General features: G+C 39.4%; 1 protein-coding gene across 1 annotated transcript in view; it reads right to left on the reverse strand.

The window, feature by feature from the left end:
* Galntl6 (polypeptide N-acetylgalactosaminyltransferase like 6) overlaps positions 1-26,887 on the reverse strand; it is a 1,096,110-nt gene that overhangs the window by 170,884 nt on the left and 898,339 nt on the right. The window contains exons 6-7 of the mRNA XM_036209517.1: positions 13,361-13,546; positions 9,301-9,484 (exon numbers count right to left, since the gene is read on the reverse strand). Coding sequence (XP_036065410.1) covers positions 9,301-9,484; positions 13,361-13,546 — 370 coding nt within the window. The remainder of the gene's footprint in view (positions 1-9,300; positions 9,485-13,360; positions 13,547-26,887) is intronic.

The following is a 26,887-nucleotide window of genomic DNA, read 5'->3' on the forward strand; positions in this document are numbered from 1 at the left end:
ACACAGGGGTGGAAGAAATCTCCCACCAAGGAAGATTGATTGGACTCAGCTTCTTTTAGAATAGCATAACAGAGAAGCATTCTTATCTTTGACAAAGTGGTAGCAGGAAAAGTTAAAAAAAAAAATCTGAAACCACATGGTTAGAAACCACAGTGGGAATCTCAGGCCAAAGTTGTCCCAGACACATTGAGAGACCAGGACAAACTAAAGACGATCATATGAACACCAGAGAAGTAAGTGTGGCAAGTGCTAATTTAGGGACAGACTTTGTAAGCTTATACTGTGGGCTAAAGAAAGGGGTAGATTAGAACAGCACACAATGGAGGCAGAAATCACGACCTGTCTTGGAAGAGGGAGGAAGGCAAACATCATTTTTGGAGAACTGACCTGAGCAGGAAAGATGGGTCTTCACAACTCCCTCATGAATAGCAATTATCAGATGTGATTCTTGTGAAGAATAGAGACCAGGGCAGCCAAATGGCCTTCAGGGCTGAAGGATAGGGAGGGATGGATGGTAGGGAGGGATCTCTCAAGAGGGGTGGGTAACTGACTCTTCTGATTTTGATTGGCTCTGCCAATGAGACCGTATTTTACTTTTCATTAAAGAAAAAAAATTTTCACTGAGTTCTCAGTGTGAGCTTCCCAGAGAGATTGATTTTATTCAATATTTTGATTAGTTTTTGGGCACTTGAACCATGTCTGGTCCTTTATTCTCACCCTCTGTGGATGAGGACACCATTTAGCAGTGCAACAGTGTTTTTCTCTAAATATTTTGACTTCTTTTGGTTGTCAAAAGCTGAATGAGATCTTACAAACAGATCAGAAGCCAGTGTGGTTGGCATTTCCCTTCATTAGTAAGGAACTGAAAGATGACATTGTCAACCCATCCATGGCAGTTTGGCCTCATGATCAGGATGCAGTATGGGGATGAGTCAATCTGCCTCGTGTCCTGCTGTTATTATTGTGGATTCACTATCTAACACTAATTGACAAAACTACTTCCCTTAATGGATGTCTAAGTTTCTCTTCAAGGGAGAAGAAAAGAAAATTATTGATTAACCCTAGGATTTAAAGTCTGAATGAATGAGCAAAGCCACTGATTGGACTCCTGTGAGATTATTGATTAAGCTTGGGAGTTGAAGTCTGAATGAATGGAGACAGTAATTGGACCCTTGATTTTTGTTTCATGTTAAGAGTGTTAGCCACATAATATTTTTGGTTTCCAACTCCTTATTTGTCAAAGCAGAAGAAGAATTGTAGTCAGTTTATTTACATCAGGGAGATAAGACAGCTGAGTCCTTTGACATACTGTGAGGTGCTAGACACATATTTAATGTCGCACTCACACTTAATGAACTAGGTTATTTAGTCAGATTAGTTGAGGAAGTTGGCTCAGAGGTTAAAAGTAATTGCTGCTAAGTCTCATGACCCAAGTTCTGTCTCCAGGACCTACATGGTGGAAGGAGAGGGCTAAGTCCTACAAGCTCCCCTTTGATCTCCCCACAGTGCCATGAACACAACAAATTCTCCCTCCTTCCATTCCCTTCCCTACGCATCTCTCCTAGTTAGCATAACCTTTCAATTTCACACATTATCTGAGGGAGTCTCAATTAGGAAACTGTATGGACCAGATTGGCTTGTGGGCAAGTCTGAGGGGGCATTTTTTTAAATGGCTGATTGATGCAGGAGGGCCCAGTGTTCTCTGGGCAGTGCCATCCCTAGGTAGGTGGGTCTGTGCAGAATTAAAAAAAAAGCTACTTGAAGAAGCTAGGGGAGCAAGCCAGTGAGTAGCTTCCCTCCACTGGTCCTGACTCTGACCTCCTTTAGTTATCGACTATGACCTCCAAGACTAAGACAAAATAATTCCTTTCCTCCCAAAGTCCTTTTTGGGCATGGTGTCTATTACAGCAACCGGAAAGCAAGCTGAAACACAGACACAGACACACAGACACACACAGACACACAGACACACACACACTCACCCCCCACAGAGGTAATAAAAAGTCTCTAAACCTTGATCATACAGAATTTTGTGGTAGGCATTGAAAGCTAAGGAAACAAGACCAAGGTAGTTTGATAAGAAGGGAGCAAGATTTGCAAACAATTACTTGCAGATCACAGAGTAGCTGTGTGACTTGGCCTGAGAAGTAGAATATAAAGAAAACTTTCTTCCTTTCTCACACCCTAAGATTCAAGGAGGATCAATAAGAATCAGGCAGATAACAGGAAAGATTAACAGCATCCAGTTGAGTGTAGAGGTGAAGGAAGAGAAGACCCCACAGCCATGCTTTACATTCTCTATAAAATTTAGTTTTATGAGTCTGAGCTGCTTTTGGGAAGGGGCAATTTCACGCTTTGCTGATTTTGATTAATTTACAATAATTAATATTGGGCCAAAACTCACACAGAAAGTTTGAAGTATGAGACCTTACTTTCAAATCCTAAGTAAGCTAAAATAGCTCCAACGCTAGGGTGGAGAGTTGAAATTCAGTGTCCCTTCCTGACGTCACAAGGATGCTGATGAAGGCTACTGCTTCATTCTGATCATCAGGTAAGCTGAGCCTCAACTTGTTCTTTTTATGAATAAAGTGAAGCTTCATGTCCACCAAGGAGAAGGAGATCCCTTCCTCTAAGCTAGCTAGCCTCCTGGCCTTGTGAGTACAGGGCTGGCTGAATCTTTGCCTCATTTGCACCCGACTCTGGGCACAGTTGAACGTGTATTACTTGTCTGTAAGCTGTAGTCCTGGAATGATTGTCTAACTTCATGTTGCAAACAGATCTCGAAACAGGACCTGCGATAGCTCTCGGTGATGGCCAGAGATGCCTTTGGCACTGTAATGCCCATTGACAGCCCCATTTCTCTGTCTAGGGAGGAAGATACTGTGCTGAAAATGTTGTTTTCAATGTTGCTTCCACACGATCACTCTTTAAATACTGGAGAATTCATCTTCTCCAGGTAGAAAGGAAGATAGAAATTCCTGTGAAATAGACAACATTGCTAATTCTGTTCTCTTTCCACGCTGCTATATTTGCTTTATAAGCCTCAGCTACCTCTTTCCAAATATGCACAGGATGAATTATTTTATCATCCTGATATAAGGACTAAATGATTTAGCAATGTATTTAAATTTCCTAGTCCAGTTCCTGGAGGCAGTAGATGTTATTTCCTCTCCACCTCCATGGCAAAAAAAGAGGGAAGAGCATGAAATGGTGAGTTACAACCTGAGACTCTGGAGATAGCTGTTGAATTTAGTACTCATGGCACTGAATACGTCATGTAGACTCTGCAGGCTTCCTGGTTTTCTATAAAAAGGATGGGCTGAATGATCTCTAAGTGTTCTTCTAGCTTGATGAATTTATGGTTTGTAAGTTTTTTTTTTTTCTGATTCTCTTTGTGCTGGATTTTTTTTTCTTTTTTTTCTTTCTTTCTTTTTTTTAGTCAACTTGACACAACCTAGAGACATCTAAGAGGGAACCAGAACAGAGAAAATGCCCCCATCGCATTGACATGTATGAAAGCCTGTGGGGACATTTTCTTGACTGAAGATTGATGTAGAAGGGTCCATCCCACTGTGGTAGGGCTGTCCTTGCACAGGTGGTCCTGAGTTGTTTAAGAAAACAGGCTGAGAAAGCCACGAGGAGCAAGCCAGGAAGCAGCACTCCTCCTTGGCTTCTGCTTCAGTTCCTGCCTCCAGGTACCTGCCTTGACTTCCCTCAGTGATAGAATGTGACCTAACATTTGTAAAAAGAAATAAACCAGTTCTTTCCCAAGTTACTTTTGGTCATGGTGTTAATCACAGCAACAGATACCCTGACCACCACACTAATATGACTATAATTTTACCAAAATATTTTATGTGTTACCCAATACACTCTGACCTTCATATAATATTTTATAACAGCTATTTCACGTACTATTTATTTTGAAAACAGGGTCTTATTTAGTTATTTTGAAAACAGGGTCAGTTTCACTATGTTTCCAAGGTTAGTCTTCAATTCTCAATCTTTGTGCACATGCCTTCCAAGTGCTGGATTTTAGGGCCATGCTATGTAGCCAGCTCTCATACTTCAAAGAATGTCATCAAGGTGTATAGTCTCTCCTCATGAGGAACAGAGGTAGATGCTGCGAGTACATTTCTAGGAGGCATTCTATTTTTCTGTGGAGAGCGAAAACAACTCCCTTCGACAGAGGTGGTATTTAATCAGTTTGAGCATGGGCTGTACTTCCCACTTCTGACCAGACCATCGGCCCATGAAGATCCTCCTCACAGTTCTTTGACCCTCAGGGAATCTATAGTATTTGAAGTGCCAACCTTGTCATGCTCGGCAGCGGGTCATAGCAAGAGCTAGGCATTTCGAAGCCAATCTATGAACCTATAAGAACAGACTTTCAACTTACGTTTCTGTGGACTAAGGGATAATAAACAATATTTATAGTAGATGAGTTTTCTTCCCTCAGTGTATACAGCCTTATACACAACTACACAATTGCAAGCACGCACGTGTGTGTGTGTGTGTGTGTGTGTGTGTGTGTGTGTGCACGCGCGCACGCACGCATGTGGAGTATTCTAGACATAGTAATAGAAGAGAAAATATTTAGCCTGGAAAAGAAAAGAGGCATGAGGGCTGCCTTCAGATACGGTTAATAGCTGTCACTGAAAAGGGATAAGACATCCTTTACATCTCAAATAAGATAATTTGGGATCAAGGAGACAGAATTTTCTCAATGCAAAAGGAAAAGGTTTCAGTCAATAAGTCCGTTGGAATGGATTGCCTTTTGAAGCAGCAAATTTACTTTCTTGGTGAGTTCATGCAGAGGTGGGACAACTATCTGGGGCATTATCTAGTGATTGCTTCAGTTGACAAGGAAGTGGGCCAAGGCGATTTCTTCTGGTTCTTTCTAAATGTTTAGATGCTAACACAAGGTTTAAGAGGTAAGTTAGTGGCTGGACAGTAAATGAATAACTTCCCCTTGGTTATTAAAAGCTATAGGGGCATATTGCATGTGCCATGCAGAAGAAGATTGCTTTCCTAAGTGCTCTGCATTCAAGATGAACCGGGAATGAGGAAACTCAAAAGCCACAGATAACAAGAATCCTCTAAAAGCATTCCATTTCATTACGTAAGTTTCCAGAAAGAGCCAAAATTGTGTGTTCCTTAATCAAAGACCAAGTGTTCCTAGGATGCATCCAATCCAACCTAGCCCATTCCAGCCCATTCCAGTCCAGTCCAGTCCAGTTCAGTCCAAACCAATCCAATCTATTCAAATTATGGCTGGATTATAGTAACTAGAACCATCACATTACATTTTCTCTTATAGGGAGGGACAGTTTTTATTTTTTAACAACGAGATTTTTTCGTTTCAAATATAAGTAAACATTTTCTTGGTTTCACAAGTGAAGCATGAAGGACTGTTTCCTTCCTGTTGAGATTACTGAAGATCATGTTTACCAGTTTAGAACATTTGAGGATTTGAGGTTTTGTAGCTTATTTTAAGAAATGTTATTTATGCCACACCCCAGGTTCATATATGTATTTTAACTGAAACTAAATGTTTGAGAAATAACACATTCTTATATAGTAGTATAATGTTCTGAAATTTTAATTCAATGGAATCTATTTCTTCAATAATTACTGATCATGTCCTGCTCATTACATGAGATTTTTAAGTTGAAAAACACAGTACTAAAACTCAAATACTGTCAGACTAAATGAGGAAACATATATTCTAGCACTTTAGACTTTTGATAGACTTGCTGCAGGAAGATAATTTTTGCATATATATGATGTGGAAAGTCTCGTGGTTTATAATGAAATTCCATATTCCTCTTAAGTTCCTTTCTGCCTACCTTTCCAGCTTATTGTCCCCATCTTCCCACAGAAAGCTACACATCCCCGCAGCTTTCTGAAACATGAAAGACTTGGAGAGATGTATAGATAGTCAGCATTCATCCGGTGTATCTTAAATCCTCACATCTACAGAAGCAAGCTTTAGCCTAAAGCGTGTCTGTTTATGAGCACATTCCAGTGACTGCTGCGATAATGGAATCGCTGATACACTGCTCAGAGTGCTTGGGTAACCGTTCTTTTGTTATTAGGAAGGCAAATGCCATTTTTAAGATCAAAGTGGACACCTCCTGGAAGTTACATTTATTACAAAAGGCTAAAGTGTCTGCATTCCCAGGCATCAAAGGGACTTAACACAGAAAGACAGTAATATTCAATAGACCAGGGCAATTTCTGACAGGATGGCTACCACCTAAGTGGTTGATAGGGATGAGTGGTAATCTCATTCTGAAAGTTACCAATTCTGTCAGAGCCAGGGTTAAGCAAAGTGCTTGATATTGTGATGGCCACAGCTAGGGTCAGCCTGACAAAAAAATTCCACTGTCAGTGTGGGCACGGAGAATACTTCTACAGTTTCAAGCTTTAGAGTGCTCTTTGGTGGAAGTCTGATCCCATTGTTTCTGAAAGCAGGGGCCTCATTTTGCTGTCAGGGTGAAAGTGATGTAAAAGGTCAGTACACTGAGTCACTATTACACTATTTGGAATGCCAGTATAGGAATGAAATCCAGCCTTTCAGACGTGGTGACCTGGATAATAGCAATTGCGCTGTAGATAGGCCCCTGTTACCTGCCATCCAAGCAAAATTCTGTGGTGTTTGTGGCTCTTCTGTTTGCATATCCTGTGTCGGCTAGTTTTTATGTCCATTTGATACAAGGTCATCTGGGAAAAAGGACTCTTAATCATGAAAACATTTCCATAGGATTGGCCTGTAGGCAAATCTGTGGGGGCATTTTCTTAATTAATGACTGATGTGGGAGGGTCCAGTCCCTTGTGGGTGGTGCCACCCCTGGGCTGGTGGCCCTTGATGGTATAAAAAAGCAGACTCAAGCCATAGGAAGCAAACCAGTAAGCAGCTGTCTGAGAATTTCTATTGCTTGATGAAACACCATGACCCAGAGCAAAGTGTGGAGGAAAATGTTTGTTTGGCTTACACTTCCACATCACTGCTGACCATAGGAGGAAGTCAGGGCAGGAACTCAAACATAGCAGGAACCTAGAGGCAGAAGTTGATGCAGAGATCTTGTAGTGTTGCTTACTAGCTTGCTCCACATGGGCTGCTCTGCCTGGTTCTTATAGAATCCAGGATGACTATCCCATGATGGCACCACTCACAATGGCATGGGCCCTCCCACATCAATCACTAAATAAGGAAATGCTCTATAGGCTTACCTACAGCCCAACTTTATGGAGGTTCCCTCCTCTCAGATGCCCATAGCCATGTCAATTTGATATCAAACTACCCAGCAGAGTAGTGTACCTCCATGACCTCAGCATCACTTTCTGTCTCCAGGTTCCTGCCTTGGGTTCTTGTCCTGAGTCACTTGCATGATAGAATACAAGCTGGAAGATGAAATAAGCCCCGTGTCTTTCCCAATTTGCTTTTGGTCAAAGAGTTTCATCATAACACTAGAAACCCTAACTAAGACACAGCCTCTCCTCCACTTAAAAAAATATTCAATCAATTTTTAACTTTTTATTTTTATCTTGTTTATTTTTAATTTATTTATCAAATTAGGAATTTGATAAATAAAAATGGTATGTATTTGTGACTTATGACATGCTTTGAAATGCACATGCACACAGCTGAGAGAGGGTTTAAATCAGGCTTGTTAAGTTATGTACCAACTCATCACTTACTTATCCTACATTAAGTGCCTCTGACAAAGATTTCCAATGGCAACCTTCAGGGACATCTGCGAAGCTGTTCTCAGCTGGGTCTGCTTCTAATGCTTGTAAGAAAGACCTTCAAATAGATCCCTATACATTTTTATAGCAGTTCTGAATATTCATGAACGTTGGTCAAAGCATATGGGAGAGCAATAAAGGCCCTTCATTATTTCCTTTCAAACTCTTTCCAGTAATTTGAGAGGTTGAAATCCTAACTCCAGAAACACTGCATAGTTAATAAATGTTTCATTTTACAAGAGAGATGACTTTTCTTCTGTTTTATCTAGTGACTGAGTTCTCAAATCCTCTTCACTCACCCAGGAGTTTATCTTTGTGGAGACTTGAATTGGAGGAAACATTTTCCTGGGAATTACTAAATGTTTATTAGAATTCAAATGGTTAGTGTCAGCAAAGTTGCTTTAGTACTTGGTAACTTTCCTACTGCTATTTTTTTAATGGCTTCTATTATTGATAAAAAGACAGTATTGATTTGAATGCATCTTAAATTCATTCCTGCAGAGTGAGAAAAGCCGTGATCACAGATATTTGTCGCACACTGAAAAACTATCCAAGAGTTTTAAAATGATAAAGATTTTATTGCGCTTGAGGGATATAGATGGGAGTAACTGGAATACACTCTGGTCAATCTCTGTGCTAACTATTGGGAACACTTCACTGCTCACCATTAATAGTACTGATAGTTGTCACACTAAGCCTCACCGCATCTTTCTCTTGAGATGCACGATTCTCATGTCACAATAAACATCACCAGGCTTCAGCCTTGTAGAAATTAGTCAATGGGTTATTATAAGCTCATCTCTTCCAAGTACTTAAATTAGTAGAAGGGTGATTGATTATTTACTTTGGATTTGCTTTCCAGTGGACTTCTCCAAATTTAAGCTCTGGATTACATCCTTGGGAGCACAAGCTTTCATCAAAAGTAGACAATTCTGCTGGGTGGCGGTGGTACACGCCTTTAATCCCAGCACTCGGGAGGCAGAGACGGGAGGATCTCTGTGAGTTCGAGGATAGCCTGGTCTATAAAGGAAGATCCTTGACAGACACCAAAACTACACAGAGAAACCCCACCTTGAAAAAAAAAGTAGACAATTTCAAATAGGGTATAGAATGTAGCCTCAAGCTCCAGTTCCTACTTTGTACTAATCCTCAATGAAAAAAGAACAAACAGTTAATTTGAATTGTCTTTTCGGGAAAATGGAGAAAATAAAGTTCCTAAACATCAGAAGAGAATATCTTAAAGTGGAGAATGCAGTCTCTTTGTATTTTTTTTTTTTTTTTAAAGGATATGTGTTTCTGGCTTTTTTCACCAACACACATTTTTCCTTACGCTTAGCAGCATTTAAGATGGTGGTCCATGTATTTAGCATAGCATGTAATTTTAATCTGCTGTAGTTTACAGGTCTGATCTTTCTATGGTGTTTTGCATATTGTTACCACCTGTTTTATTACATTTCATCAGAGATAATTGTCCTCAGGGGTCCTGAGTTTGACATGCTGGAAACATCTGCCCTCTCTCCCTTCCCCCCTCCCTCAGCTGCTACTCACTCGAAAGGGTCGCTGGGATCAGCCCTCTGGAGCTCTGGAGGGATGGGGATTCTCTTGTAGTACATTTCCCAGTCGAAGGCTCCTCGCATGGCATCGCCAGCTTGTGCCTCGTACCCAAAGTGATTGTGGTCAATGACATCGATCATGGGACACACGATGGTTTTGTGGTTTAGTGCAATTTGGTCTGAAAAATGAAAGCACAAAATAGGAAATGACATGCCTGCCTAGGTCATCTATCATTTTCCAGCCAAGAGGGGCCCGAAGCTCCTTTTAATGCATAACACTTGCAGCCTTGGCGTCTCCCTGTCGTCATTAGAGCACTTTGCCGGAATCTCCCAATGTCGGACTTAACACGATGGGACAGTGATTAGGTACAATTAGAGTTGTTATATTTCCCTTTAAGAAAGTTAGGTCCCAGAGAGACTCGCAGAAGTCCATTTAGCTCTACTCTGTCACATTTTTGCTATGACCTGTCCCCAATCTGTCATTTTAACGTGCCTCCAACATGCGCGGAGTATAAACAGTACTTGTGTTCCTCCAAGCATACAGCTGAAGCCTGCTGAGAAAATACTGGCCTGCTTTCTGAAGGTTCCAAGAATGTAAATATTTAACTTCGTGGTTTTTATAGCATCTAATCATAAAACAGTCATGATGGCTACTCCCCCCAGAATACCAACCAATCATATATAAAATTCTTGGCTGTCAAGTTTGACAGAGACTTGGTAGAGCCACTGTTCTTCGAGACTGACTTTATTTATCAGCGCTGTACACATTTTATCATTTTTCCATCCAATTAAAAAACACCATTAGATGACACGGTACTATTGCTACGATGCTGCTGGTAAACCCACAAGAGCAATTCCAGGACGGTTTATACCCATTCTCTTTCTAATACTCCCACTATCCATGAAAAGTGGCTGAGGTTGTCATCCTGTTGACAGACAGAGAAACTGAGCTCAGAGAAGTCACATAACTTGTCAAGGGCTACTCAGCTTTGGGGAATAATAATCAGGATGCAGCCGCTGCCTAATTCTCCAGTTCCGAAACCTGCCTTTCTAGGTTGTCATGGTGCGTACGTCTCCTAGCAGTCAGGTGATTTTTTTTCTTCTTTCCAGTTCTAGCTTCTTGTTTTTCTTTCCAGATACTTTTATTGTGTTAGAATTAACAGGCAATGCGGGAAACCGGCATTTGTTTATGTTGGTGCATGTAGACTAGCAATACATGAAATATATATATATATATATATATATATATATATATATATATATTTTTTTTTTTTTTTTTTTTTTTTTTCTCTCCTCTCAAGAGCACGTGTTTAATCAGTTTGTTACATACAACACTGCCGTCTGACGGGCAGGATGTTGAAGTATGAACACCTGCTCTCTTGTTATTTGGGAAACCTTTGGATGTGGCGTGTGACATTTAACAAAGGGTATCATTTAGAAATGTGATGGGAGTTGGTTATTTCTATGTATTTTTCCCCCTCAGAGATCCTGAAGATAATGTAACCTGTGTGAGAGATCAGCTTTTTATAGTGAGGAAACTGTTCATTTACATTGGAAGTTTTTGCTCAACATAGAGCAGGAAGCAAAAGGTTTTATTTGCTATAATAACAGGTGACATTTTTATCACACTGATAAAAGAGTATAGAGAGGAAAAAAATCTCATAGTGAATTCCTCTTGCAATTACACATGTTCATTCATTCATTCATCAGTTCATGGTACAGTAATTATTTACCGAGTAAACAATGGGTCAATCATTTCCTTGGTTGTAAGGCTACTGTAGAGAATAATCCCACAAATACCACTGTATTCAGGAATGGGGCAAAAATTATAAAATGTATGTAGTGTTTTACAAGAAAATAAGACAGAAAGAATAATGGTAAGGGGGATACAGAATGCTGGAGTGTGGAAATGGAGGCAGTTTTAGACCATGGCCCCAGGGAGCCTCAGAGACCCTGGGGATTGCATTTTTTTTTTTTTTTTTTTTTTTTTTTTTTTTTTGCCAGCTAATTAGCAGATGCACAATTTCAAGGTAACTGCCACCATGGGCTCTCTGATCATCCATTCTCACCAGGGCAATTCTTATGATGGGCTTTAGTTTTATCTAAGTGGCATTTCCCCAGAGGATGGTGGAGACCATCAGAGTAAGGTTGGAAACATCTCGTTGATCAGCTCTGCAGATTTCAGTATCATGGTTTCAGTGAGCTTCTTCCATCACATTCAGAACCAGCTTGATTTACAAGTTCCTTGACCAACAAGGAGTCCCAAGGTGATCCAAAGAGAATGAGTCTGTTAAATTAACTGTCAACGTTCCCTTCAAATTTCCTTTCAGCTCTCATCCAGCTGGACTAGCTCGGGGTGAAAGCCGCATGACTAATTTTTCATCCAAGGCTGGTGCCTACATTTCAATTTCCAGGGATCAAACAAACAGACTCAATAGGAAATTGAAATTCAGGTATAATCCCCAAGGTGAAAAATGAACCACGGAGCAGCGATGTGGCTCCGCCTGTTTCTTCATTTTGGATGATGTATCAAGATACTGATAGAGGAAAATAAAAAGAGATAGCATCCCGAGCTCGAATCATTTCTTATCCATCAGGCCCACAGGAAATGAAATGCGTTAATGAGAAAGAGTGGGCTGTGGGTGTCTCTTACGCTCTTTTCTCTACCCCCCTTTCCCCTGTGATTCATAGTGAACAATCAGAGGTTTGATAATTGGCATTTAGGGATTGCTTTGGTTCATACAGAAGTCCGACCTTTGGTTGACTTGTTAGAGCATTCAACAGCATACAGGTCAAGTTCAGTTTGAGGGACTCTTGCTGTTGCTAATGAAATTCTAAATGTCTGTGTCCTTGGATGAAGCACATTTAATTAAAGGCTCACAGGAGTCTCTGGCTGTTGTGGTCCTGGAATCCTGTTGACTGAGACGGCTAAGCAGTCACCTATGCAGAGGCATAAGGACCGGTGATTTTGGAGAGGGTGTTAGTTGCTGGGTATTGTATTTTACATCCTGTCTGGTTGTCACTAAGTCCCCCTTTCTTGTTTTTTGCTGACGGAGCTTGGCTGGTTGAAACTGAAATCCCACATAATAGTTAATAACAGAGCACTCTTTCTGAGTAGTGGCAGTGAAGGAGGTTGTCACTGGCTTTATTTATAAAGCCAGGGATGTAGTTACAATAAAAATTGCTTTGGAGAAATCTAAGATTATAAGAAAGGAGTGTAATATATATGTACTAAGAACTTTCTAGAAAGAATTTCTTTAGGTATGTGATTTCTTTCTTAGGCACAATGGGGGTTTTCTGTCTGACTTCATTGTAAACTAACAAAACAACAATATGGAGGTTTGAATTGAGCCGCAGTTGGAGTTTCTAGCTGGAATGATAGCCAGTTTGCTTATGTCTCTAGTGGTTCAGTGTGATGTGACATGACATGCTTTGCTTCCTTCTCTCGGTTAGCCATAACTGATCATTCAAGACTCATCATTGCCTGGACAGCAGCTCAGCGTTTGAGTGGCTCTGTGTGAATATGGAGGATTATACATTTAAGGATGTAGGATAGTACCAGGACTGGAAAGTAAAACAAAAGGACAATGGCATTATACATCTTAAAAGATGGCGAATCCCTTAGGTTTTTTATATCCAGGGGCTGAATAATTTTCCTCCTTTCTTAATTGTCTTGTGATAACTGTTATAACTGTATATATGCATATACATGGGTATGTGTATTTTGATCTTATTCTACTTATAGGATGACTGAAAAATAGTTTGAGGATATATATAGTGTTTACCCAACAAATGTAACTGCAATGAATGAAGAGGTATAATATAATAGAAACCTTCCTACCTTAAGTTAGATTGCTTCTGGTCCTCTCTGAAGTACTACCTAATGCAGTTATACCCATTTGTCATCAGTGGTCACTAAGACACAATTCAAACTCAAGCCTTTGTTGACTGCAACATTTACAGAAGAAACTTTGCACTCCATTAGCCGCACCCCATTGCCAGTCTCCCGGGTCCAGTGTGCCACTGTGAGAAGGATGGCGAGGTAGTATACTCACTGAGGAGTGGGGGCAGCCAGTTCACATTGACCTCACAGTGGGAGTCCAGGAAGGTCAACACCTTGCCTCTGGCCATCGAAGCTCCCAGGAGTCGGGTCCGGATGAGTCCTTCCCTTTTCTTGGTGCGAACGATTCTCACTTTGGAAAACCGAGCCATGTAATCTTCTAACTTATCCTTCAAGTGTTCTAGGAAGGAAAAAATACACAGGAAGAATGCCAAACATTAGTTACAGTGGACTCCTTTGTGGATGCTGTGTGTAGAGCATATGTGAACGGTGAATCCAAGTGGAACAATTTCAAAGTCTGTGTTTCTGCTGTCTTCATCTGGAGGAAGATGCTAATAAGATTTTATATTTAGGGGTTTTTGTATTTTTATTTCCCCCAAAGTTCCATAAACCATAAATGTTGCCCTTTGAATTCAGTGGATGGTGGTGATACACCAGAGCTCAGTCATGCAGCTAATGTTGGCCAGTGGCCACCATGTTAATCCTGGCCAGCTCGCGCCAAGATGAGCATCGGCCTTCTAATTCCTGCTGTGCAAAGTCAGATGAACATCCTGGCATATGGGCTTTTCCCGACAAGAAGGCTCTTTACAGCAAAGTTTTGCTTGGTATTTTGTGTGCTGATAATAATGCACGTAAAACAAGAAGAGAAAATATCTGTTAAATCAGTAAGAACCACACAGCTTCCCACTCTGCAAGGCAATAGAAAACTGAGAAGTCAGTCCGGTTCTGGCTCCTAATTTGAACTGGAAATGTGACTCACTTGGTATTGAAATAGATGGGGACAGGAAAGGCAAAAGAAATCCTGTTTTGTCATCTTGAATGTTGCTATCTAAGATTTGGAAATCATTTGCACTTCTTTAAACTGGAAATGTTTCTTTCCTAATTAAAACCAAACGGTGGGAACAAAATGAATTAAAAAGCCACTATTTACATGGTAAGGTATTTTCTATTGGTTTAAAAACCCCACCAGTCTTTCAGTTCTTCTAAAGCCAAATGATGTACTTGGTGATTTTATTTTTGTGCAATATGGACTTACATATTTTTATTACTTGATGCTACTAGTCCATGTACTGTGCTGGCTAGTTTTATGTCAACTTGACACAAGCTGAAGTCATCTGAGAGGAGGGAGCCTCAATGAAGAGAAATGCATCCATAAGATTGAACTGTAACCAAGACTATAGCACATTTTCTTAATTAATGATTTATGGGAGAGGGCCCAGCCTATTATAGGTGGTGCCAACCTTGGCCTGGTGGTCCTAGGTTCTATAAGAAAGCAGGCTGATTGGGCATATACCCAAGGAATGGTCAACCATACCACAAAGATACATATTCAACTATGTTCATAGCAGCATTATTTGTAATAGCCAGAACCTGGAACAACCTAAATGCCCATCAACTGAATAATGGATTAAGAAAATGTGGTACATATACACAATGGAGTACTACTCAGCAGAGGAAAAACAATGACAGCATGAAATTTGTAGGCAAATGGATGGAACTAGAAAAAATCATCCTGAGTGAGGTAACCCAAACCCAGAAGGACAAACATGGTATGTACTCATTCATAAGTGGATTCTAGATATAAAGCAAAGAACAATCAGAGTGCAACCCACAGCACCATGGAGGCTATATATATGGCATGGGGGGACCCTAGGATGACTGTAGCTTATAATAAGATTTGGTTTTAGAGCAACCCTCAATGAAACATTACACTATTAAGATAAGAATTTATACTGTATGAAGCTGATAATAGAAAAATAAATTAATTAATTAATCTAAAAAATAAAAAATAAAAGAAAGCAGACTGAGCAAGCCATGGGGAACAAGCCAGTAAGCAGCACTCCTCCATGGCCTCTGCATCAGCTCCTGCCTCCAGGTTCCTGCCCTGCCTAAGATCCTGCCTTCACTGCTTTTGATGATGAACTATCCTACAAAAATGTGAGTGAAATAAACTATTTCTTCCAAGTTGCATTGGTCATGGTGTTTCATTACATCAATAGAAACCCTAACTAAGACAGATACTATGAGGATTTTTCTGAGATTTCTGACAAGTGTAGCCTAAGAGTCACCAAACTCATGTTTTAGAATGCAGTATGCTATTATTTACTTATTTTTAACTTTCAATATTTTTTCTGTCTATCTGTAATCAGAATAAATATTCCAAAGACAGAGACATTATGTAAAGCCAAGATCCCCACAAATCACCAATTCCATAATAATGCCAGGTAAGGAAAATTGCCTGGAAGAACTTCCAGAAAAAGAATTCAAAAGGATGATTTTAAGTATGTTCAAGCAACTCAAAGAAGGCATATATTCCAAGAGATCAAAACAAAGAAATGAATGAGAAAGTTAACCCAAAATATAAAAATAGAACCCAATACAGTGATAGAGTTGCTGATGAAAACCCAAGCTTAAATGATGCTGGAAATAAAAACCTCAATAAACTGAATAAAAACCTCACTGGAAAGTCTCCTGTGCTCATGAATTGGTAGGGTTAATAATTCCATCATAATTCTGCACAGAATTTGAAAAACAAAACAAAACAAAGCCCCTAAATTTATATGGAAACACAAAAGATCAGAGTGGCTAAAACAATCATGAACAAAACAAAACAAAGCAGAAATGGCTGGAGGTATCGTCACCAGGCTCCAGCCAGTAGTTTGAGACCCATGGTTACATGTATGGGTCTGGTTCAACTTGCTGGGTCACAAAACAAAATAAAAAGTTGTGAAGGTAGGAAAAGAACTCGTAGAGATGAGAAGAGGTTGATAGGGGTGGAAGGGAGATAAAAGACAGAAGGGTGAGAGTAACTAGGATACATTACATATCTATATCTATGAAATTTGCATATAACAAAATTAATAATAATAATAATAATAATGATATTAATAATAATAATAACAAATACAAAACTGCTTGTGTAGAAATCCAGCTGCACACATTTTTATTACTTCCATGTAACTTGCAGGAGGGGAGGATTGAGATAGTCTTTCTGTTCTTTGTTGTTATTGTTATATGGGTTGCTAGGTGTATTAAGACCCGTTGTCTCAGGCTCTGGGATGTCATGACCTTTGCCCGTATCCTCTAAACAGTGGGAAGATAACTCACGAATCTGCAAAGCTCAGGCCCTTCCTAGCTCTTTGCATGGAGTCTTGAAGGATACTCAACAGCAGACCCCTGAACACTGTAGGTGGCAGTTTTGAAGCAGGTGGAATTCTTACTAAGCACAGAGAGCTCTCTAGGAAGCAAACGTATCATTTCCCATGCTTGACTAATTCATGGCAGGAATAACCTAGCTTTCCGTTAACCAGCCCCACGCCTGTTTTTGTTGAAACAAGCTTTCTTGTAGATTAGGTTGGCCCTGGCTTCCATCCATGATGGAGTGTAAACCAAAAGGTGAAAGAAACCTTTTCTTCCCTAAGTTGCTTTTGATTATGGCATTTTTATCACCACAATAGAAATCTAGCTAAGACAGAGTACACAGTCTTACAATGGGTTTTTCAAGAGGGAATGTAGTAGATTATCACTTTATACAGAAATATTTTGGCATTTTGAGAAGAGAGTAAAAAGCGATTTTATAAACTATGTGTCTATAATGTACATTTATTTCAGATCATTTATTACAAATTTGACTTGCATATTCATTACTTCAATTATTGATAAGGTACTGCACATGTATATCATGGTAATATTTAAGCAGTATTTTCCTTTTTCACAAAACATTCTCAAGAGCTATTTAAAAATGAGTTTTGTTTGCGATTACAAATATTTCTCTTTGTCTGCAATTACAAATATTTCTCATATAATTCACATTTGCATTTATAATGTTCCCTAAGCTTTTTGTATAAAAATGAAGAAGTCTTAGCATAATTTATAGCTTATAATTGTTCTGTTTAAATTAACCTGCAGTGTGAACTTTTCATTCTTGAAATAGTGTATTTATGTAATTTATTCTGATGTTGTAATTGTTGCCTCCAAAAAGAGAAGAGCTAAAAATGGGTAAGTTGTTGAAGTCTTTTCTATGAAACATTGTTTTTAAGTATTATGAGTTTGCATATGGTTGATGCATCTTCATGCAATGAAAACATCCTTTTTAACAAGGTAGTCTATAATTACATTTAAAACCCTCTCCTTATTGCAATAGATAAGGCAAATAGTTTACAGATGTCATTTGTAATTTAGTTCTTGTTTCAAAATTCCTATATCTTAAAATGAGCAGGACAAAGTCAGACGTTTATTGTCATACAATTTGATCTGGAAAAACTTAAGAATTGGGCCAAAGATGATGAATTCTGTAATTATTTTGTATTTGGGTGTTTTGTCTATGTTTGGGTGTGTCTGTGTACCATGGATGCAGTGTTCTTAGAGGCCAGAAGGGGGCACCATATCCTTTGGGAGTGTAGTCACAGATGGTAGTGAGCTACCATGTGGATGTTAGGTTTCAAATCTGGGTCCCTGAATGAGCAGACATGCTTTTAACAGTGGAGCCATCAGCCCATCCCAGACTAGGAAGCATTTTAATTGTGCACAACTATAACACATAGCACAGTTTTCAAAGTGCAATGTTCACATTCTTGTGGAATTTATCTCTGGAAGTTTTTCTTTTCTATCTAACTCTCTGTTAAAACAGTAACTGACTATGTGTCTCTGCTCCCCATCCTTGGGAAACTGCTATTTTATTATGTTATAATTTTATTTATTATATGTTTGACTACTATAGATGGCAAATAAATAGAATCACAAGGTATTTGCTTATGATGACTGTTTTCAGTACAATTTCCTCAGTGTTCACCCATACAGAATTATGTGTGTCATAATTTCTCCCTCTCTCTATATATAATAAATATAATATAACAAATACATAATATATTTTGTGCAAAATATATGTTTCCTATGTTAGGAATGAAGAACCTAGGGCATGCTGAATGCCACACAAGTTCTCTACTTCATTCTTAGGTACTCATTACCCTACTACTCTTTACTAGAGTAAGTGCTATTTGATTATATTTGTATCCTATCTTTTGATTATTCATTCATTAGTTGGTGAACATTTGGATGGCTTCTACCTTCTGTGGAGGAGGTAGCTGTGGAAGTAGAAGAGCTGGCTCACATACAACTCTAGGATCAGTGCTTTGAAGATCCGCCATAGTGCTATTTTTCCATGGTAACCACACCACTTCCAATTGCCATCACCAGCATACCAAGGAACCCACTCAGCTTAACACCCAGATGACTCTTTGTAAGTTGTGAATCTAAGCAACTTTAGTTGCACGTAGAGGAAAGTTAGCCTACCAAATAACAGTTATTCTGTAAATATGAGTGTTGGTGTTTAAAATATTTTCAACATAGAATATAACCATCAAAATAAGCAATAATATAGAAATTAAAGCTTCAGATTAAAATTATTTCTAAGCAAAGATCCTGGAACTTGTTTTTTTCTCTCATTGCAAAATAGATGATTTAACAGCCCAGTATTTGAAAATATGCCCCTTATCTCGACAGAGTTTATAAAAACTGGTTTCCATATATCTGTGCCAAATCCTCTTTGAGTGCCTTACCACCTCCCATCCTAGACTGGGGTCTTCTTCTGCTTGGTAGCTTTTAGGGTCTCTGCCTCTTAGCAGTTCTATCAGGGAGCTAAATGACACTTTGTACCTAATTACCTTTCTGAGTCAATCCCCCATTTTCAGGAACATATTTTTAAATATCTCATCCTCTTCCCATGATTCTAAGCAAACTCACTTCTTATCTTTCAGTAATTCCCCACATCATCAAGCTTTCCTAAAATCTCTTTTTATGAGATTATTTATCTTGAGCTATAAGGCAGAGACTTAAAAAGTGACTCTAATGAAGGAAATTTCTCTCCAGTACCAGCTTTGTTTGTGTTTCTGTTTTCTAAAGTCCCAGAAGGTGAAGATCTCAATCTTAAGTATCATTAATTTACAGGAATTTCAGTGTTTCTATATTGTGTTTTGCCTAACGCCACGTTACATGATTCTTTAACTTATTTTTGCTGTATTACTACATTAACGCTGATGTTAGTACGTGATTAATTTGAACCTGTGGTGCACACATTTGCAACAGGGATAAGTAGCCTTCTGTGAACTGGTTTCCTAAAGTGATCATTTCCAAAAATTGAGAGTTAGAGCAATTTTGTTTCCTTGTTAAAAAAAAAAAAGAATGATTTTGTGTTATTTATTTTTCTCAGACAAAATGTGGGCCAGGAATGGTAGCTATGTGTCAGAACAAGTGCAAGGAATTATGAGCAACATCAGTGATCCATGGAGAAGGTCAAGTCACAGCCTCTCAGGGGAAACAAGTGCATGTATCACAGCAGCAAGGTACGTGGAGCCCACCTCCCAAATCAAAGGACTTATACGATATCTTAGAAAACATTAATGTGATGAAACACAAGTGGGAGAGTACAAGTTAATCTTTAGTTCTTTATAAAGTGCAGGTGAGAAAGAAAACAAAACCAAGTGAAACTCCCACAGATATCAAACGGGAGCTGTGAACCTTTGCATTTACTAAAAGCAAATGTGGCTGTGCATGGAAAATAGACAACCATGCACAGGAAAGATTAATTTCTTTTCTTCCGTCTTCTCTGAGGGATTTATTCAAATCACTGGGTGGGGATGCTTATATAGGTAGAGTTACATGGACTATAATATCAAATTAATGTTTCTTATAGTGATTGAATAATGCCACCAATAAGTGCCAACCGACTCTGAAGTCCTCGGGGATTTGGCCGGAATTCACAATAAATAAGGACAAATTGGAAAGAATGCCACTGTACAGTTGGTGTGAGAAAAAGCGCTGTGTCAAAATTTCAATTTAGTGGAGAGCAGAACTAAATTAAAGATCTGGGAATTGGTCCTGTTTTCAAGGCCACAGAAACTCCCAGTTCTTAACGATATTCTTGTAGTACAATATAGAAGGAGGCGTGCAGGAAATGGTTTGTCTGCCCTCGTTGAAGAGAATTGAGCTGCTAACGATATGTCCTCTTCAGGAACCGGTCCATGTCTTGATAACACTATTAAGGAATGAAAAGGAAACGGACCACACAAGATTTGGTCTTGGCTCAAAATTTATATATGAGAATATTGAAAGGACCAAAGCTGAGCCTGAGATTCCTGAATAATAAGCAATAAAATCTGACAGCATAATGGATGAATATAATAATAAACATGTCCACATAAATTGAGTGCTTGCAATAATGCCAGACACTATTCTAAGATGCATTCATGTGCTAATTATTTAATCTTCATTTTATGGATAAAGAAAATTATCCTTACTAATAAATGAGGACAATGAGTGTCAGGTAATTTAAAAATTTTCCTAGTGTCACACAGCAAAATAATGCCTGGAATATTTTAAGCATTAAAAAGACACAGTGCGACATTTGCAGGCTTGATTGCCAAGTTCTTATACCACCTGCTTTTTCTCCCCTATTCAGCTTTTCTGGGACCCAGCCTCAGCAGCCAGCTGTACCCAGAGGTGCTGGTGGCAGCTTTTTCTGCACCTCCCATTCTTCCTGCCCTAGTACCTCGCCCATGGTCATCAGTGTCTAGAAATCCCACCTGTGCCCAGCCATCTGTCCCAAGTCCTAACCCAAGCGTCCACAGAGCCACCTTGACCCTAGCAATCCCCCAATAGTCCCTTAATTGGAATCACCCAGGCCCCCTCACTCACACATCAATATCACATATCTGAAAGAGAGAGCTTCAAGCACTCCCTACCTCAATCAGAAGCCAGCCAAGACAGGATGGCGTGAAGGACGGAGCCAAACTGCCATTCAGCAGTGGTGGACTGGAAGCTCATATCAAACACATAACCAACAACCTATCTCCAGGGGTTCAGGTCCCAGCACAAAAACTACAATCAGTATGAAAGACAAGACGAAATGTGCCCCAAAATGTCATCAGTCCTATAGTAATGCTGCTCACCGAGATCAAGAGAGATGAGTCTAAAGTGAAGGATTTAAAAGAACAATTAGAAACATGTCCAAGGAATGCAAGAACTTTAAAAAGGACATGAATTAAGAGCTGAACGAACTTAAAGAGGACAAGAATACACCCCTGGTTGAGGTTCAAGAAAACACAAACTAATGACTAAATAAAATAATAAAGATAATTCAGGGCATGAAAAGGGGTTAGACTGATTTAGTAACTTGGCTATTGTAAATAGTGCCTCAGTAAACTGGGTATTTATATAACCCTGTTGTATACTGATTTGACTTGTTTGATTATATATTTGCATATGTACACACACACACACACACACACACACACACACACACACCCACACCCACCATAGCATATCATGGCTTAACTCTTAGGTTTTTGAAGAACTTTCATAGTATTTTCCATAGTATCCATTGTTGATGTAATTTACATTTATGTCAACAATGTACCAGGGTTCCTTTGGTCACATCCGTACCAGTATTTGTTAAATAATCAGTAGTAGCCATTGGATTGAATATCAGTGAGATTTGGTATGTGTTTCCCTGATGGCTATGGAAGCATCATTTTTCACAGTTTCATTGGCCGTTTGTGCTTCAGGAAGGGTCGGCCTACTTTTGTCTATGGACTGATGGTACTACTTGATTGTTGCGCTTTTGAGTTCTTTATATATTCTAAATATTAGTTCTCTGTCATACATATGCTTAGCAAGGTTTTCTCTGACTCCGAAGGCTTTCTGTTTACTCTGTTGATTTTTTTCTTTTCACCTGGAAACTTGTTGATTTGGTCAGACCCCAAACTCTGAAATTGCTAGAGTGAAACAAAGCAGGAAATGGTTGAGGACACTGGCACGGACAGATGTCGTCAGGAACAGTGTGCTCTGACAACTGGGGAAACAAAAGCAAGACCTGACATAAGGTGACTCCCCTTCAGTTTTTATTGAAAAGGAGCTGGGATCAAACTGCCAAGCCATCGGCATGTCTTTTGACATTCTTTCTTTCCTCCTTATAAAATGAGCGAACTAACCATGCACCTGATGAGGCTGTGGATCTCATATTTCTTATCTGCTTCAAGGGGAACCTCCTCTGAAATCCCATTGTTACTTACCTTCTGAGTGATTCTATCATCAAGTGTTGCAATAGCCCCTTCTTCGAAAGCCAGCCCTCCCTGCCTGCAGCTCTCCAGCTTCCACTCTATTCTTCACGTTCTTTTTGCAGTAGCAGTCTGTGGGAGAGTTGTTAGACCTGCACTCTCTGCTTCTTCAACACCCCCATTCTCTCTGAAGTCATCCCTTTTATTTATTCAGAAAGTTCTTTGGTGTCGGCATGAACAGCATTGCCCTAGATAGCCCGATCATTTTCTTTAGGAAATAGGCACTAATTTACTTTCAAAGGGACCCTTCTGACAGAGTATCTTTTATTTAGTCTTTGAGTAAAAGGATGCATGAGGAAACTTAATATAGAAGTAGAGTGGAGAGGACAAAGCCAGATATTTCGAAGGAAATAATTTTTAAAGATTGTTGAAAGAAGAGAAAATTCATTCTGAGGTAGAGAGGTCTAATTGTGAACAAAAGTCCTTCTGTGGCTGCCCTGTAGGGTTAATTTTGACTGAAATTCTGACTTTGCCACTAGACCCAGCAAGGCAGGGGTCATGTGGAAAGATAAAGATCCTGGAAAATGTATGAAGTGGCAAAAGCCTCCGGCTTGAGTAATTGAAAGCCAAACTGGACAAAGCAGTATGAAATATAATTTGGCCCTCTTCTCCAGGGAAAGGAGAAAATGATCTAATAGGTCTTTTCCATCTGTGCTTTTTGTGACCTCTGGCTGTTAACATCACTCTTCCTCATTATGTCAGGATGAATTGCCTATTTACAGCTGAACTCTTGAAAGTGATTTTTTTTCTCCTCTCTAGGTAAGACAACAGCCTAGCATTGGCCACATGCACTTCATTTCAACTGAATCAATGTCCAAAGAGTCATTTTTAAACAGGTGATATTATTTCCAGGAGATTTGGCCAACTTGCTTGGTACATGGAATCCTTTTACAGTCAAGCCAGACTGCCTCCAAACTTCAGAAGAAATTACTAAAAGGTATGTACAATATATTCCCCAAATGGGAAGCAAAATGAAGTGACGTGGCCTTTAAATTGCCAATAAACCTCCACAGCATAGCCATTCATTAGCACTGAAATCTGCTCAGGCTGTTTTCCCCATGACAATAAACACTGAAAAACACTGATGCAGGTTGACTGCATTTATATTCTACAGTATTGCATAAATTTCCCTTTCTTGGGCAGGCAGAAGGAATGGGAGTCATTATTTAAATTTCTTACCGAGCAATAAATAAATGCTAATGGCATTCTTTGGAGAAACACACACACACACACACACACACACACACACACACACACACACACACACACACACGCTTCTGTCACTAAGAATAAGTGAAAGGTGGCTAATTTGTAATTTGCAAAGAGAGAGAGAGAGATCATTGTTTCCTGCACAGTCTTGATTAAATGAGGCAATAAATCATATGTCTAAAACATGCCAAGCATCTGCCAAGGCAAGAGCTGGCTCAGAACATGAGGAGTGCAGCGTCAGCCAGCAGGAGGAGTTTTACAGTCTGTCACTGGCTTGACAAGGAGTGACGAAGGGCCGCACTGTGTCTCCTCTACTGAGAGTCCGGAAACACATTTTCTTTTGTGATTCTTTTGTTTGGCCCCCTTCATCTTCATTTAAATGGCTGAATCTCCTCGAGCCTCAGCAAGAATATAGCTTTCTCTGTTAATGATGTACCTCCCATGGTCCCAGGATTACTTTCATACTTGATCAGTTTCACCTATGGAGGAGACTGTAAGCAGTCAGTATTCTGCAAACAGAGGGAGGTATGGGGTTGTTTTTTTTTTCCACTCTCTTAGGAAAGACAAGCCCTGGGTTGCTAGTGTTTTGCGAAAGCTTTTCTCTCAGGAGAGATTTGTTTCCTGCAATAACTTTATAACAAATCTGCTTGATTCTCTGAGTTTGCATTAGACCATATTCTTGCTCTGAGTCTTTGATTACTTTTTCTACCTATTCTATTAACTCAAGAAGAAACGAATGCACACTAAAAGCTATTGCAAATCTAGCTGATGAAACTAAAGGTTAACAGGCATCCAGCTTGATACTAAAACTCAATGCCGCTTGTTGAACAACCTACGAGTAAATAAAAGTCATGAGTATACACAAAGCAATGGCATAATGAATGCTGAGAAACCAAGGGCCCTGCTTGCACATCCCAGGGGCTTTCAATGTCAATAGAGAGAGATACAGTAAATAATCACATGGAAAGATAATACTTCCTAATAGGATTCTCTTATTGTAGGTGATTGATACAAATGGATTGCAAATGAATCATGGAAAAGAAGGATCCCAGCGCTTGAATTAGAGGAGTTAGGTTTGCATAGGTTTATCAGCAAAGGGGTTGTATTAAGAATGAGGTAATAAGAAGGCAAAGATACATAGTCCTGAGACATCAACTTATTCTAAAGTCAAAATGAAAAGCTGAACAACCTACTAAATGACAAGCCTGCTTAGGCAGGCTCTTAGGAAATAACTTTAAATTATGCTGATATGGGAACTTAAAGGAAACACCAAGAAAAACCCAGCACTAAAATAAATGTCAATGTCTCCTTTTCCCTTGCTGACCATAAATATAAAACAAAGTTACTTTTTCAGACAGACTCTCACTATGAAGGCAGGATGTCCTGGAACTCACAATCTTCCTGCCTCAGCCTCAGTAGTGTGAAATGTTTAGGCATGTACTAGCATGCCTGGAAATTTAAAAAAAAATTCATATTGATATTTTGAAATATGACACCCAACAACACATGCATGGGTAAAGAATTGGATGTAAGAACTATATTGAAAAGCACCCAGCCCCATACTTTAGCACTCTTATTTCTTCCTAACTGAAGTAGCCCTTCTAGCAATCTCATCTGGTGTTTTCTTTATCATATTCCTAGGATTCTTTCAATGGGAATTTCCATTTTAAGTCCCAATCACTTCTGGGACTAGTGATTCAGGGATTGTTCAATGCTTTCGGCCTTTGGGTACAGCCCGAGGGGAGAGATTTGCTCTTGGGCAGTGCTTCCTGTTTGTGAAGCATTCATGCTTTCTGGTGGTTTTGAAAGCAGTTCACCTGCCCTGACTTGCAGACAGCAAGCTGACTATAGAGATCCATTTCAGGCAGGCTTTTTGTTTGTTTTTATTTCTTAAATGGCAATTATTGTAGAATATTAGTTGAAGATGTGTTTTCATTTGTTTATGCTGTGGAACATTTGTTTAGTGATACAAAGATGTGTCACATTCTTTTATGCTGCATTTGTTTAACTTTGTGGAGTTGTGTTACTTTGCTTGTCTAAAATACCTGATTGGTCTAATAAAGAGCTGAACAGCTGATAGCTAGGCAGGAGAAAGGATAGGTGGGGCTGGCAGTCAGAGAGAATAAATAGGAGGAGAAATCTAGAAAGAGGAGATTGAGGAAGAAGAAAAGGAGGAGAAGAGGACACTAGGGGCCAGCCACCCAGCCACACAATAAGCTATGGAGTAAGAAGTAAAGAAAGGTATTTAGGTAAAAGCCCAGAGGCAAAGATAGGATAATTTGAGAAAAGTTGGCTAGAAACAAGCCATGCTGAGGCCAGTCATTTATAAGAAAGAATAAGCATCCATGTATTTATTTGGGAGCTGGGTGTTGGCCCCTAAAGAGCAAAGAGTAAAGAAAAGCAGCTACAGACGAGCCTCTCTAGTTTGTTCCATTATGGAATTATTGACTTTTTCTTCCTAGAAAAAATTTCAGACACTCAATTCCCCTTGTCCGTTCATCTACGAAACTGTTAACTGGGCAACAGTGGACCTGGAGTTCCTTTAACTGACTGTGACATTCTGCAGAGCAAGACCATTGATCACTTGTAATCTTAATGGATTAGAACTAATTTCTGAAGACCTGGAGTTTCCTCAACTGGAAAGGAAATAAATTACAAGGAACACCAAACAAAAATCCACATACAGAAAGCATAAGCTCCAGAGAGGAAAAGTCACATCTTAATCAAGTAGATGACAGGTGATGATTAATGCTTTTTTCCCTAGAAGAGCAACACATTCCTCTCTGAGAAACTACTTAAAATGTCTTCTCTTTTCTGCTACAATCACATCAATCCAAGCTTTAAATGCATCTCTTTGAACACCATCACTCTCTGTCCCCTCTCTCCACTATACTGATACTAGTTCTTGTATTTCACATATTATACATTTTTATTTGTGATGTTCTTAAATCTTTTTCTCTGTAAGGATCAAGGCTTCATGAGAGCAAGGACTATTTGCTTTTCTTTACAGGTATCTCTTGAGTGTCTGGATTGGTACCTGTCATGTAAGTAGCCAAGCCGTGAAGAAGAGTCTCTCCAAATTAGCAACTTCATCTCTACATTTAAAACATTAGATTTCACCCTCTCCTGTGTTCGCTGTGATGTCGCCTCCTACCCAGGCCAATGTCATATTCTCATTGCCTTTGCTGATCACAGATCAA

This window comes from Onychomys torridus, chromosome 17 (assembly GCF_903995425.1).
Source record: "Onychomys torridus chromosome 17, mOncTor1.1, whole genome shotgun sequence".
Classification (NCBI taxonomy): domain Eukaryota; kingdom Metazoa; phylum Chordata; class Mammalia; order Rodentia; family Cricetidae; genus Onychomys; species Onychomys torridus.